At 32.8% G+C, this 16,290-nt stretch overlaps 2 protein-coding genes across 2 annotated transcripts; both read left to right on the top strand.

Annotated features, from left to right (window-relative positions):
- The first annotated feature begins 2,062 nt into the window (after positions 1-2,062).
- LOC100778611 (probable methyltransferase PMT2) lies at positions 2,063-7,046 on the top strand. Its single transcript, XM_003518677.5, has 7 exons — positions 2,063-2,520; positions 3,264-3,915; positions 3,999-4,209; positions 4,371-4,665; positions 5,042-5,410; positions 5,691-5,768; positions 6,555-7,046. Exons 2-7 carry the CDS (start codon positions 3,271-3,273, stop codon positions 6,778-6,780), a joined length of 1,824 nt encoding a protein of 607 aa, XP_003518725.1. The 5' UTR covers positions 2,063-2,520; positions 3,264-3,270; the 3' UTR covers positions 6,781-7,046.
- A 4,022-nt stretch (positions 7,047-11,068) lies between these two features.
- Positions 11,069-13,589, top strand: LOC100783459 (protein PHYTOCHROME KINASE SUBSTRATE 2). Its single transcript, XM_003520027.5, has one exon. The coding sequence runs from the start codon at positions 11,519-11,521 to the stop codon at positions 13,031-13,033; it is 1,515 nt and encodes a 504-aa protein (XP_003520075.1). The 5' UTR covers positions 11,069-11,518; the 3' UTR covers positions 13,034-13,589.
- Positions 13,590-16,290: the final 2,701 nt, after the last annotated feature.

Genomic DNA, 16,290 nt, shown 5'->3' with positions numbered 1-16,290 from the left:
TAGTGTTATTATAAAAAAATTATTTATATAGGCAATATTATGTACTTATTTAAATTGATATATTTTAAAACTATAATTATTTCAATTTTTTAAAATTGATAAAAAAAAAGATAGTTGTTTTTTAAATCACGATAATTTGTGCTTGTGTTCCGACTTCTAATGCAACGATAAATCTTGGTCGATAATTTTACTTGCTGCCTTTACATTCTTTTTTAATTGTAACTTGTATGAGATCATTGTTTTAAGTTTCACCAGAAGTTCCTCGTTTTAACGATCTTTCAATTTTTATTTTATTTTCTGGAGTATAAACAACAAATATAGCCATTTCACCAAATTCACTGACTGAATGATACCATAAAACACATAACGACACCGATTTCTATATCTAGAATTGGTGTGGTCTTCATAGAGTTGAAACAGAGAAGCTATAGTAAAAAGTAAAACCTGACTAGTGAAGAGAATGGTTAAGTTATTTAGCCGAAAGAGAGAAATGAACTTAAAATCCAGTAAACTTAGTAGTCCTTTTGTGCAAGGATGTTACGACATTAGAATTTTGCTACTCATTTTTATTAGAGAAGGATTTTTTAATATATATTTTTAATTATTTTTTTAGTTATAAGATTTACGTGATTGATTGAAGAGAGAATAAAAAAGAAGAAGAGGTGAGAATGACAACTTTAAGTATTTATATAATAGGAAGGTCTTCAATAGTTATACATTGATCAGTCACACTTGACTAATAAATCAAGGATCAAACAAACTCACAAAATTCAATATTACTAGCTAATAATGGATCAAGATCGACTATTCCCTAAGAATTTATGAGAATAACAACACAATTTAATTTTGAAGTTCTCAATAACTTTTAGAATCTTCTTTTAGTCTTAGACTAGCTTTTATGTCCTCTCAACATCTTCTAACAATCGATAAAAATGTTGAGAGGAGAATAGATGAAACTCTTAGATTTAAGGATTCATTAGTATTTTCTAATTGATATTTTTTATGTGAATGGTAAATATGTAAAAAAAATTATAATTTTTTTTTACTTCAATAAATAAAAAGGAATGTAAATTAATTTATTAGATCAATACTAGGAAGTTTTATCAAATAATATAATGTTTTAAGAAAACCAAAATATATGTGTTAATCAATGACATTATTCTTAACTAAAATGATAGCGAGAGGGTGCTTAGAAAGTGGGAAGCATGATTAATTTGAAGACTATGATGATAGCCAGTGGGAGAGGAGGTGAGATTCACGCGCCACGATGAACATTAGGTCATTACTATCTTCATCAAATGAATGATGGCTTGATCACATCTTCATGAACATTGAATGAAAGATGATATCATACGATTTTTATTGGCGCGTGGGACCCTTCTGTTCACCGTTTGGAACCAAGGCGAACGCGGAGTTTGAAAATCTTTTTATAATAATAAATATAAAAACTAACAATAGTTATATTTATCAACAAAAATTCATAAACATTAAGTAAACTAAATTAATATTGCAGTAACAAAAAATTAAATTAAATTAATTTGATCGATTTTACATAATTTAATTTATATTTCGTGAATTAACTTCATTTTAACATATAATTTATTTTTAAAAAATAAACAATATTATATAATTTTTAAAATATAAGTAAATACCAATATTTATGTGTGTATATATATAATATTTAATATATCTTATTCTCCAAATACTAAAACTATAAAATTGATTGATTAAATTTTGAATTAAATTTTTAATAAAAATATTAAGTAATCAAATACATTAATCTGATTTCATATATACATACATATATATATATATATATATATATATATATATATATATATATATATATTTTAAACAAGAAATTGCTTATGAGTATAAAAAAAAACTTAATTAGAGTAGTAAATGCTCAATTTTATTTTCGAAGAAATAATTTTTTTAAAATATGTTCGTTCGTTTTTGTTAAAAATAAACTTAATTAAATACACACTAAATACGAGTGATTAAATTTAAATAAGTAATTAAAATACCAAATTGTTTTTTCTAAAGAGAAAAAAAAAATAGAGAGAGAGAGAGAGGGAGAGACGTGTATGGAGGAATCCATACATAGCCCAGTCACCTCAAATTCCCCACACTCGCTAAATAACGGGGAAAAAAAAAAAAACACTGCGTAACACGCTTCTCAGCGCGACGCATAATAATAATCCATAGAGTTTTTTTTTTTCATTCCCCTTTTTCTTCTTTTATTTTCTTTCTCCTTTTTCTTTTGTCTTTTATTATTATGCTGCTGTTGTTCGTTCATGTGAACATGGTGGATGCTGATAGAAGCAGATAATATAGGGTTTATATACAGATTTTTTATTAGTACGTCCCACACACTGCCCATGCAGCAGGGATAATCATTCTTTGGTGCCAATTTTTTTTTTTCATAAAATCCTCTCTGATTCTCTCTCTCTCTTAATTAGTTTCTCTTAGGAATCCCAGATCTTCATAGCCATTGTTCCCTCTAGCTTCATATGATTGGTAAGATATTTCCCTCATTTTAATTTCTTCTCTCTTTTTTTTTTTTTTCTGTTTTCATATTTTTCTTGCTTTATTTTGTTATTTTTTCTTCTGGGTGTTTTCAAAGTTTGGTTTTTTAATATCCATGTTGTGCCCCCATGTAAATTTTTCTAGTAAGGTTTCGTGGGTATTAGGAGATATAAGGCTGATCTAGTTGTCAAGGGACAAGGGACAAGGGAAAGGGCTGAGGTCGTTAGTTTGAATCATCCCGCTAACACATACTAACAATTAATATTTGCCCATAAAAAAAAGTTTCCGTGGGTATTCTTCATTCATAACTCTGAATTCGTTTGCGTGTGCATCTTGCATCGCATATGCCTCAAGCTGGATCCCATATGATTCACCTAGTTTTTTTGTTAGTTCATAAGTGTGTTTCATGTTTTTGTTTTGTCTTTTAATGTTTGGCAGTACACAAATGCATAAATCTCTCTCCTTAACCATGTGGTTGCCGTGAGAAACATGTGTTTCCAATGGAGCGAGCTCAAGTTTCATGCTGTTGGGAAGATCTGAAGTTCCTTTTGCATCCACTAACTTTTACAATATGTTACAGACAATAATTGCCTCATGATGTCGATTGAAACTTGCTAATTGTTGTCAATCTTGCTTTGATTAAAGATTTTTTTTGTCTTGGATCTTGCTTTGTTGATCATGCGAGTTATCATTCATGTAATTTTTAATAAGAATTAGGAACTGGTATTTCTCAGGTTCTAGATGGCAAAACCAAGTTCAGCTAATGGTAGGACTAGAAGCCATGTGCAGATCTTTATAGTAGTTGGTATGTGCTGTTTCTTCTATATATTGGGTGCATGGCAGAGAAGTGGTTTTGGAAAGGGAGATAGTATAGCATTGGAAATTACTAAGAAAGGCGCAGACTGTAATGTAGTTCCCAATTTGAGTTTTGATTCTCACCATGGTGGAGAGGTTAGCAAAATTGATGAATTTGAGTCAAAATCCAAGGTTTTTGAACCTTGTGATGCTCGTTACATCGATTACACTCCCTGCCAAGATCAACGGCGTGCTATGACTTTTCCTAGAGAAAATATGAATTATCGCGAGAGGCATTGCCCCCCTGAGGAAGAAAAGTTGCACTGTATGATCCCAGCACCCAAGGGGTATGTAACTCCTTTTCCATGGCCAAAGAGCCGTGATTATGTTCCATATGCAAATGCTCCGTACAAGAGTCTTACAGTTGAGAAGGCTATTCAGAACTGGATCCAATACGAGGGAAATGTGTTTAGATTCCCTGGTGGTGGAACCCAATTTCCTCAAGGTGCAGACAGATATATTGATCAACTTGCTTCTGTGATACCTATAAAGGATGGGACAGTTAGGACAGCACTGGACACTGGTTGCGGGGTATGTTTGTCATTGCAAATTTCTTACGGCTATATCAAATTCCTTTTAGGTTTGTGCCCTTAATGTAAGGTTGTTTTGCTCAGGTTGCCAGTTGGGGTGCATATCTCTGGAGCAGAAATGTTATTGCAATGTCATTTGCTCCAAGGGACTCTCACGAAGCCCAAGTACAATTTGCTCTTGAAAGGGGTGTACCTGCTGTCATTGGTGTTCTGGGAACCATTAAATTGCCTTATCCATCTGCAGCCTTTGACATGGCACATTGCTCTCGCTGCTTGATTCCTTGGGGAGCTAATGGTGAGATATTTACATTTTTTACTATAATCTTCTCTATGAAGTACTTGCTGTAAATAAGGAAGCACGATGATTATTTGCTCATTCTTGCTCTTAGATTTTGCACCTTATATAACTTGTTATAACCGCTATTTACAAATGCATTTTGGGTCATTTATTTGCAGATGGAATGTATATGATGGAAGTTGACCGAGTTCTAAGACCTGGTGGTTATTGGGTGCTTTCGGGTCCTCCAATCAATTGGAAGATTAATTACAAAGCCTGGCAGAGACCTAAGGAGGATCTTGAAGAAGAACAAAGAAAGATTGAAGAGACTGCTAAGCTCCTTTGCTGGGAGAAGAAGTCTGAGAATTCTGAAATTGCCATTTGGCAAAAAACTCTAGACACTGAATCATGTCGTAGCAGACAAGAAGAATCTAGTGTAAAATTCTGTGAATCGACAGATGCTAATGATGTCTGGTATGACCCTTCATTTAGTATTAAACAACTGACATCTTGTTATTAATATTCCTTGTATTTCTTTACTAACCATAAGCACAAACATACATGAGTGCATAAAGCTAGGAGAGAAGTTGTGGAGAATAATGAAAAAAATGGTGTAACTACTGTTGCTATTTCTTTTATGTTTGCATTTGTAATTATTAAAATGCTTGATGATTCTTATTTATCATTGTTTTATATATCATGTGAAATTTTAACAAAACAATCCTTTTCTTTAATTTCACACATGGATGTCTCTGCTTGGAATTTATATATCCGAAAATTTGACCAATGCTTATGTTCAGAAGCAAGTGGTGTACTGACCTGGAATGTTTTTTTTTTTTTGTGGCTACAGGTATAAGAAAATGGAGGTCTGCGTTACTCCAAGTCCTAAAGTTTCTGGTGATTATAAGCCATTTCCAGAGAGGCTATATGCCATCCCTCCTAGAATTGCTAGTGGCTCTGTTCCTGGAGTTTCAGTTGAGACATATCAAGAAGATAACAAAAAGTGGAAAAAGCATGTAAATGCTTATAAGAAAATTAACAGACTGCTGGATACTGGAAGGTATCGCAACATTATGGATATGAATGCTGGATTGGGTAGTTTTGCTGCTGCTATTCAATCATCCAAGTTATGGGTCATGAATGTTGTGCCTACTATAGCTGAGAAAAGTACATTGGGTGTCATATATGAGAGAGGACTTATTGGCATCTATCATGATTGGTATGGTTTTCTAACTTCTTCCTCCTATTTTTATTTATGGCCAGCATGTCTTTATCTTATGTATTTTAATAGTAGTAACTATACTAATCTTGTACTGATAGTCGAGTCAAATAAAATTTTCAAATTTCAATAAATATGATTTGACTTGGAGATGTAGTCTGCCAATTATTATGATATCTTGTATTGAATTGTGATGTGACTAGCTATACAATTTATTATAATCAGCTTACTTCTTCGTCTCTTGTTTCTCCTTATTAATTTGTGTGCATTTATGATCCAGGTGTGAAGGCTTCTCTACATACCCAAGGACATATGACCTCATTCATAGTGATAGTCTCTTTAGTCTTTATAAGGATAAGTAAGTATTCCTTTGGTTAAATGGTTATTCAATTTTTCTTCCAGTTATAGTAAATTCATTAAATATCAATTCATAAGCAATATTTTTGGGCACCAAGGATGTCTAGCTCAGTTGGTTGAGCAAGGTGTGCAAGTCTTGGTACGTATCTTTAATTCTTACGGATAAAAAAAATCAATATTTTTGGGCTTGCTTAGCATTCAATTATAGTTTAGCTGTTATGACAATGATTTATGGGCAACTTCCCTTGTGGCAATGAAATCTGCACTGCAATGGTCGTGTTTGTTGAGTCTTTTTTTGATCCATGGGAATCGAAGACGTGTTGGGGGGTTTACAACAACTCACGCACCCATGCTCAATCAACATTTGTTGAGTCTAATGTGTGCCTGTACATCCTGTATGGTTAAAAAATCATTACCTGTCCTTTAATATGTGTATCTTCAAATTTGGCTGTGAATGTGATCATTGTATGAAAATTTGATAGTGCTCATGTTGTGTTTAAATTATAATTGTATGTTGCCATTAATCCCTGGCTTCATTGTTGCATGACATGTTGGTCTCTTTATGATTCTCGATGGGGAATCAACTAGTGGCTATACCTTGCAGTGAGATTGCTCTAACAGCTTCTACAGTTGTTTTGAGCTGAGTTTGGAGCTTATAACATGTTCATGTGTATTTATCTAGCTGTTACCACTAGTATAACCACTTAGTTTAAGTTCTTTGTGTTTCCTGTTATCAGACATTGTGTTCATTCTTGTGCCTCAAATCATGTGTGATAATTAAATGCAGATGTGATACAGAAGACATTCTTCTGGAGATGGACCGGATTTTACGCCCAGAAGGTGCTGTAATAATCCGCGACGAGGTCGATGTCTTAATTAAGGTAAAGAAATTAGTTGAAGGAATGAGATGGAATACTAAAATGGTGGACCATGAGGACGGTCCACTTGTTCCTGAGAAGATACTAATTGCTGTCAAGCAATATTGGGTTGCAAATGCCACATCTACACAATAATCACTAAAGACAAGTTGAAACTTGTACTGCCATTACCTTTCTATACACTATCCTTGTAGAGTTTTAATGGCTTTGCATGAGCATTTTGGCTTAACTAATCATCTCAACTGTGGTACGAGGGTGGATACTTGGCTTAACAAAACATCACAACTGTGTCACTTAGCTTAAGGTTTATGGCATTAGGCATTTTTTTTCTTTCATAATTTAATTTTCTTGTTATACGATGTTACGTTCAAAAGTCAAGCGAAGAGTGACTTATTTTTCAATAGTTGTCTTGTTTTCTCTGAATTTGAAGTTACAACCTCCCTATTGGTCAACTGAACTGGTGATTACTTGTCTGTGTTTTGTAATCAACAATAGTGTATGGTTCTTCTTCCTAGTTAAAATTCCCTAAGACTAAATTTAATTGTTAAATGTATCAACTTCAATTGTGTCCGAAAGTTTCTTTTTTTTTAAAGTACCAATTATTTTTACCAAAGTTAATAATTGACTACTACACTAACATAACCATTATTGCTTACACCTAACTTTGATTAAAGGTTCTTGTGAGAATTTTAGTGCCTTTTTAAGTTTTTTTTGCCTCTCGGTGGGACTTAAATTATTTTCATAAGTTTCGGTATTTTTGGTAAATTATAAGACTTGTATTCCGTTCAAGATTTAGTTGTAATTTTGATCTTTTGGGTTGGTCATGTGACTAATATGTTCAAGATTGAGTGTTTGATGGAGTGAAATAAAATGAAAGGAAAGTTAATTGAGATAAATCTTTGACTTAAAGTAAAGTGTAGAAGTACGAGTCTCATTTCATTTTATTGTTTATTTTACTTCTTTAGTTTCCTTTTCACTGCAAACTAATGGGGGCTTGGTTTTATAAGGCGAGTTTGTTTCTTTTCTTTTTGTTTTGCTGTTGTTTTTCTTTCTACTAATTTAAAAAAAAAGAGAGATATTTTATAAGAATTAAATCTAGATATTTTCTTACAAATTTAATGTGTATTATTTATTGAACTACACTTATTTAGCAGGAAGAGAAATGAATGTTGATTTAATCCTTTTGACAAATAATCATAATTTTGGCTTTAGGGGAGTGGAGGGGACTGTACATGGTGACTGGCATTTTTACACCCACCTTTTCTTTACCATAAATAATAACGATAGAAATGTTCCACAATTTTAAGAGGGTGACCAGTAGCATATTTCGGACCAATCTTATTTTGAGAGAGACAAGCTCCACTAGGCATTGTTGGTGCCAGAGTCTTTGTTGCTCTTTTCTTAGCTATGTCATTGAAATGAAAATAGTCAAAATACCACAAAAGTACAAATTAAGTGGCAGTGAGAATGTCAGATAAGTTGCCACGGGAGTTAAAAGATAAAAGTTATATGTGCTAAATTGCCAACTCGGTGGTGGGATCATAGCCCTACTAGCAATAACCACAAGACAAGCCTAGGTAGTTCTGAAACATTCCAATACACATCTTGGTTCTAAATCTAATTATCTTAGAGAATGATATTTACCTAAATGGACAGCATGACTCATATGTCAACTCTAGACTAGGTACAGTGCCGTTAATCCAAGGACAAGCCAGGCTAGTGCATGTGGACCCTGCTTGCTTGCAATTTTATGCTACAAAACACAATAGAACTAGCATGGAAGGTTGGTGTGAAATTAATTGCAACCAAATTCCTGAACGTGAGGTAAGCTATGATGTTAAAAGTGGACAGAACAAGTGAATCTGATAGACCAGGAAGGAGCCCAATAATTAAGGAGACCGGTAGAATTAATTTTTTTTCTTTTTTTAAAAAAAGAATGACCTTTTTCACAGTTTTTAAAGAGAACTTTAAGTAACATGATAGTAATTGGTCATATTAATAGAGTAAATTATAATAATACCTCCTAAATATCTATTTTTTTAACCATTACATTCATTGTTCTTATAGGAGGTATTAGTGTAAGATTCGAGGAAGTATTAGTATAATATTTTCAAACATATAAGGAAATGTTAGCATAATATTTTTAAACTTAAAGAAGAATTAATGTAAGAAAATAAAAAAGAGTAGAATTAGGTATAATTTGATAAATAAAAAAAATCAGAAAGTGTTACTGTAATTTGTTCTTTTAAAAAGGAGTCTCGCCCCAGGAAAATTCTTGGAGTTTGAATTCTAAACTTTGGAGGCTTTAGTTACTAACTCAAGAGTTTGTATTACAGCTATGCAGAAGAATACATGACTAAAGACAAACAAAAAGAAACTTTTGAGTTATATACAGAAGATTGTTTCCTATAATTTAAACTAAACAAAAGACATAATTATCCTAAATGACACAAAGTCTAATCCGAGAATGTCCTCATTGTACAAAACGAAAATATCATTTAAGTGATGAATGGTTAACCACTTGCATAACTTGATTAAAGGCCAGCTATTAATTGGTACAAATTGAATTATGTTGTTGTTTTTGTTCCCATAAATATTTTTTTTAAGACAATCATATTCGAGTCACTGTTAAATATTAAAACATCAATAATAAAAATTCAAACCTTAATTTATCACGTGAGAGACTTGTCCCTTACTATTGATAAATTGAATAACCTTATTCTAACATCATAATTTTACAGTTATTCGTGTACACTAAATTTTTTCTTTATTTCAATGCCACATCACTTATTGTGTTATATAATTTTCTCTCTTCCCTTCCTCTCTCTCGTATAGAAATTGTAGTAAGAATTTGTGATAAGATTAGCATTACCTGTTCAAATTTAGCGTCACGGTACTTAAGGGGCCTTGCATTGGTTGTCTCTGTTAAAGCTACTGTGACCGGGGTCCTCAGAAACTATTTATTATCTATCATTTGTTCGGATTAAGCTTAGAGTGTGGTGTATAATAGCATTGTGAAATCTTGTCAATATTTTGTCTGGTTTGGATATATAAATATATGGTTGATATAGTAGGCAAACTATTGCCACCGGTAAGAAATATATATGCTTAATGCTTGTTTTGTTTTTACTGTCTATTTTGTGTGGACAGCGTATCTCTGGGGAAAAAAAAACAGACAAGTATTTTGTGTGGAATTGTTTTTTTGTGGTTTTGTCATTCCAAGCATGAACCTTGGTAATTCTAAATCTTCTTACAATATTCTCCTGTTGCTTTGTATGGCAAATATGGAATGTTTCTTTATGTTTTCAAGACATTGTAATAGACAGGTTAATGATTCCTTTTTTTGTAAGATATAATATTACTCTATTATTACTTTTTCTAAAGAATAATTCTAAATCCTCCAATAACATCCTCCTCTTAATCCCCTACATATAGTAAGTATGTTTTATTGCCACGATGTAGGTGTGATTATGAATTATCTATTAACTATTAATTTTATCTATAATTAATTTGTATTTAAAAATTTGACTTGACTACCTTTAAATTGAGATATCATTTTCTAATCATTAAATATAATTAATTTGTATTTAAAAATTTGATTGACTACCTTTAAATTGAGATATCATTTTTTAATTATTAAATATTAAATGTGCTTTTAAGATATTAAATGCATTTTTATAAAATAGCAGGAAGATTTGTAAAAAAATATAATCATTACTCTTTTCATAAAATGTAACCAAGGAATCAATATCTTTAGAGCATCATTATATCCCAAACAGCAGTCTAATTACATCAACTGCATTCAAGTATTAATAACCTCTTTGAATTTAATTGAAATGCAGTAATATTGTAAAGAATTTTCATACTATCATTTATTATATAAGATAAAGATTATTAATTTTTTATAATAATTACTTTAAAATTTATATGCCAAACAATTTTCAATTTATCAATCGTGTAAAAACCTTTATACAAGGGTATCAAATGGCCAATTAAATCTTTCAGCATATGGCAGAGTTTGTATTGGTATTATCGCAAAAGTCATATCTGGGAAGACCCTTTCTCTTCAGTGTTTGTCACAATTAAATCTCACTATAGTTCGTTTGATTATTCAACATTGATTTAGTTAAAGGTGTATTAAACCTAGAATAGACAATACACTAGGTTAGATCCACTTGTGAAAAGGAAAAAAGAGCAATACTTTTAAAATGATGGGACTACATATATATTATACAATCAAAGAGGATAAAAACATGTTTCTCTCTAGTAGTTATCACCCTATCACCTGGAAGGAGACAAATCACAGGGCCTTACAATATAACTAACATACCATTGTTAACATGAAGAAAAGAGTCTGTGCTAATGCATGTTATTAGGCAGAATGTTATTAATATACTTTACTTGTTATCCATCAGAATTCAAAGAAATTTCATCAGTGATAAAACTATTGATGAAGTGTCAATTAGGCCACACACAAGCACATGACCCTACCCATTTGACATTTTGCTTATTCCATTAGCCTACTTATTGAGCTACTCTTAAATGTGCCAGGCAGTTATTCAGCTATTCATTTTAAATTCTCTCCTGCATCCATTTCCTTCCCTCTATCTAGTTTTAGCCTTCTCTTCACATAACTAAGTTTTGCTTTCAACCTTGCTAGCTGCTACTTTTGCTTATTATTATGGCCTTTTAGCACTCAAAAGTTGTCATAATACTAGTTCTATTACTTCAAAGTGTTTTAGTATCTTTATCTATACCACTGTTTTTTAATTTCAATCTCATTTTGTTCTTTTTGTATCTCATCTTCCATCAGCCTCTGTGCAAACAGGTTCTTTTGGGCCCTTTTCTGTGTGTACTTTGATACTTTTTCACTATGGTTATCTCAGCAGCCACTTCAAATAACAACAACATCCATCAGTTGCAATCTTTCAACTCTCAGAACAACAATTACCACCTTCGCGACGCGTCCTTCTCTTCGTACTTGAACAACAAAGAAGAGATCCTGACAGAGTCAGGCCATGGCTATGTCAGCAGCAGAAAGGATCCTCTCGGAGTAAAGAAGGAAGATGATGGAGAAATTGGAGTATTTGAAGCTGAAAAGTACTTCAATGGAGAAGAGATTGGAAGCCCCCCAAGAGTTGCTGATAATGATGCAAACAAGCACCGGCCCCAGAAAGATGAACAAACAGCTCTTGTAACCAGAAAGTACAAAGTTCAGAATGGAACTCCAAGTGTAAGGTCTGAATCAAGCTTGAATAGCCAAAGTGCACTTTTGCAAAGTGCTGTGAGGAACTCCTCAAGGAACATGAAAAGCAAATTGCATAGGAAGAGTTTTCTAGCTGGTCTTGGTTGCAAATGCTATTGTTCTGACAAGAATTCTGTTGATATTAGTGACCATGCAGGTGAAATCAGTTTCAGCAAAAATTCTAGTCATGGAAAAACAACTTCAAGAAATATGTTCAATGCTGATCCAGAGGCTAATCATTCAGTTAAAGTTACTAGGCCTCACGCAGCCGAAATCTCGATTAACAAAGATGTTTACTTCCAAAGGCCAGAGAAGTTAGGGGTGGGATTGAGCAAAGAGAACAGTTTAGCACTCTCAGGTTTGAATTCTAGCTCAGGAAATAATCCGGCGAAAATGCAACTTCAACAAGTAGAGAAGTCAAGGAATTCATTGGAAGTGTTTGGCTCCCCAATACTGAGTAGCAGGAGCAAGTCTTTGAGCTTTGATAAAAGGTTGGCAAAGACCTCTTCCTCTTCTTGGGATGCTGCTCCTAAAATTGAAGAAACTGACTTCTCAGCAAATTCTGGTGGAAACTACAATGATGCTGATAGTGATGCAAGTTCAGACTTGTTTGAGATTGAAAGCCTCACAGGAAAATCCAACTCCTTCTTCCTTGGTAGATCATCATCCAATGTTGTTTCTAGCTGTGCCAGCCCCACAACTTGTTATGCACCGAGTGAGGTAAGCATAGAATGGAGTGTGGCCACTGCCAGTGCCTTGGAGTACTCAGCCATGTCAGATTATGATGATCAAAGGTCAATAGGAACCACAAGGAGTCCAATTACGACATCCTTAGTTTCCTCAAATGGTAAACCAAAAGTCGTTGTCAAAGAGACGCAGAGGCGGCGTCCTAGCATGCTGTTGGGTTGCAAGAGCCAGAAAGCTGTAGGAGTTGCTTTGGATGCCTTCACAACATATGAGAAAACAAGTTCTAACGCGAATAGTCGTCGCAGGTCTGACACCTTCCCTCAGGTGACAGAGTTTAAGACAGAGACAACAAAGGAAGGAAGTTTTGGTGCAAGACATAATAAGCAACATGCTTATGCAACAAACCCACTTCAGCGCTCACTCTCACCACATCCTTCACAACTCTTGTACATTTAGCTGCTGCTGCTGCTTGAATACATGTGTGTGTAGTTGAAATTTGTTCAATGAATAAACCCTCACCACCTAATCTGTATGCATCATCATTTTTAGTCTCCAACTTTATTTAAAATTTTACATTAGTCGTTAACTTTAAAAAATGTCATTCACTTTGGTGATTTTTTTTTTTTTTTTGAAAAACAAGGTGAATGACATTTATTGAAGTTAAGGACTAAATTGAATTTTAATAGAGGTAAAGACTTAAAATGACTGACATATACAATTCAAGAGACTAAAGTGATGGTTTAGTCATTGTTCAATTATGTATCTCGAGTCTTGAATTTGTGTGATAGATGTGTTGTCCAACAATAATGGTAGATAAGCTTTTACTCCAAAGTCCCCATCTCAAATGGGAAGTGTCTTGTTTCTCCCCTCTTGCTGATCTTCATGTATTCTTCCACTTGCTTTGTTAGCAGTTTCTGGTAGAAAATCTTGATGAGAATGGATGCCTTGTATTCATGCGTTTGGTCTCATATAAAGAAAGATGGAATATGAAAGGTGACCTCGTATTGTCAAAGCAATGGAAACCGCCTCTTTAAATGCTCTCTCCTATCAGAGAGCTTGCTTGTTCCATAGCTTTTTGTTTTTATGCATTGTTGCATCTGATTAGAAGAATGACTTAGCACAGATTCTCAAAACTTTTCCCTTTTCACTTTACATGATATTTTTCTTATTGGACCACAAGTGATAGAAAAGGGAAAAAGAAAAGTGAGATGTATGCATCTTCTATAACTGCATCCAACCAACAAATAGGAGAAAAAAATTATTGTAAAGCTAATCAACCTTTAAATACAATGAGGGGGTAATCATAGGCAATTATGTTCTACTCATTAAACCTTTATGTAGTGCGTGCAATGGATGAAAAGTTCATGCCAACAGCACTTTTTAATCATGTGATAACAAGAGCTTATATCCATAATACAGACAAAAGGTGTTACCAGTGAGGAGCTTCTGATCAGACAAAGCTTCAGTGTCCAACAGATAATTTTCAAACCTCAATTGGAATGTCCTTACAGCAACATTCAACTGGCAAAAGCGACACCTTAACACGAGCACCAAGGAATGAAGCTAGCTGCCTTTAATTCTAAAACTACCTCATAAATAAAGTGGTCCATGAAGTTAATCATCATTCTTTTGTCATGCCAATTTATCCAGAAATTCATCAGATATAATACACTTAGAGATTAGAATCAGTTTAACTTGCTACAAGCCTCTTGCAATTCAATTCTGACATTCTGCTGAAATCAATGCTTGATTCATTCAAATGAAATTTTATTCATGTCTCAAATGCAAGTAAATAGAGTATGTGTTTTAAGCACACTAGTTAAGGAATTCAGAATAGAAAGTATTATTGAAATTTGCATCGAAAATGCATTGGAAATCACAGTAAAAATACATTAACAACACTTTACTATTTTGAATTAATTTCTTAATTAATGCTTTAATAGGAAAAAAATTCTTAATCAATTAACAACTTTGATTAGCATTTTTCATATAGTATTCCATTTGTCCCATTATAATTCTCGCATAAGAGAAAAAAAATTACTCTAAAATAATTATCATTTTAATTTCTTAATGTAACATTAAATATATTTTTTCACTTATATTTATTTTAATATTAATATTAACATTGAACAAAAAAATCTATAAATGAACTAACCATAATATAAAATTATTTTATAAAATTATTAGTCTCTTTTATTTTTTTTATTGTGTTTTCTTGATTTTCTATTATTTTTTTTTGTTCTGGGTGAAAAACCTTGGTATGCTCCTAGAAGGAAGTTCCGTTCCCTCTAAAATGCAAAAAAATGTGAAACTTCATCATATAGCAATTAATGAAGTTTTCCCACATAGACCTTCATAGACAAAGGTCAAGCATGCAGCCACGTGAAACTGAGGTCAATAAGCTATTTATTATTTAAAAAGCAAAAACAGATAAGATATTAATGCCGCCAAAGGAGAAGATCAATATGCAAATATAATGTCATCCTGCGAAATTTATTGCTTGAGCAACCTTGTTTGTGGTGCAAATTAGAAGATTAATGGTCCACTCCAATAAATAAATCAGAATATTAAGCAAGCAGTTGTCATTTTTAATGTCTATGCATTATTTTTTCACATATCACTGGCTAAAGATTATCATTGTGACCATATGTGATTGTCATGGGCCACGAAATGGATGATGGCATTTAAGCTCTCCGATTGGGCCCCACTAGCCTTCACGTGGAGCTAAAAAGAGCCTCTAAACTTGAAAAATGTCACCAATGCAAGCAAGATATATGAGTATATCTGTTCGTAGTTAGATGATGAATACGACCTAACATGGATTGTTTATGATTCTAACCACACATTCTCTACACATTTTAAGGGTTTTAGTTTGTTGATTTAGATGGGATGGCAAAACATATCTGATTCTTATGTCAATAATGACAAAGAAAGGATAAAACCAGCAGTCCGGTCCTGTCTAAAGAAATCACAAATTCATAAGAGTTGAGATGCTCAACAAAATCATGGTTCTGCTTTGTGTTCAGGTTAAAAGTTAAATGATATTAGGGTTGTAGTTGGTATGGAGTAAATACTCTTTTTAAGAGTGAATCACTGCCTAAAATTGTAATGATTGGTCAACTTAGATGTTGAAATTAATAAAATAGAAAAATGATTCCTAAAATTGTACATTATCAATCGATTTATTCCTTGAAATTCTAATAGTCAATGAAATTGGTCTCTAAAATTAAGAAAATTGCAAAATGATCCCCTAAACATCAATCAATTTAGTCCCTTTAGCTAATATCATTTAACCTCGTTAAAAATATTAAATTGACACGTTAAGTGCTTGAGGCAGCTAGACAAACATAGTTGTCATACCATAGTGATGATGAAAATGACTAAAATATTGATGAAATAATAATTAATTATTTTCATTCTTTAAGTCAATGTTCCTCCTCTTCTCATTAGTTTTACATTAGTCTTCCAATCAATTCATTGAGGAAACGTCACCACAGTAACTCATACAAGTTGTGCGACACATGCATAATTTAATGAATGAAAAAAACATTTTTAACGATATTAGAAAATTTGAGCCCCTTCATTAGTTCATATAATTATGTATGCTTCACAGAACTTGATCTCATGATTTCTGTGATGGCATTTGCTCAATGGATATATCACAAGAATAATTACCACATTTCTTCAATAGGTATATCAGAAGACTAATGCAA

This window comes from Glycine max, chromosome 2 (genome assembly GCF_000004515.6).
Source record: "Glycine max cultivar Williams 82 chromosome 2, Glycine_max_v4.0, whole genome shotgun sequence".
Classification (NCBI taxonomy): domain Eukaryota; kingdom Viridiplantae; phylum Streptophyta; class Magnoliopsida; order Fabales; family Fabaceae; genus Glycine; species Glycine max.
This window is presented reverse-complemented; position numbering and strand designations above follow the sequence as displayed.

Bases quoted from the DNA above. Each gene is read 5' to 3' on its own strand.
- LOC100778611 (XM_003518677.5), top strand. From the start codon at position 3,271: ATGGCAAAACCAAGTTCAGCTAATGGTAGGACTAGAAGCCATGTGCAG. The intron at 4,666-5,041 runs GTATGACCCTTC...TTGTGGCTACAG, and splicing joins ACAGATGCTAATGATGTCTG to GTATAAGAAAATGGAGGTCT. The intron at 5,411-5,690 runs GTATGGTTTTCT...TTTATGATCCAG, and splicing joins ATTGGCATCTATCATGATTG to GTGTGAAGGCTTCTCTACAT.
- LOC100783459 (XM_003520027.5), top strand. From the start codon at position 11,519: ATGGTTATCTCAGCAGCCACTTCAAATAACAACAACATCCATCAGTTG.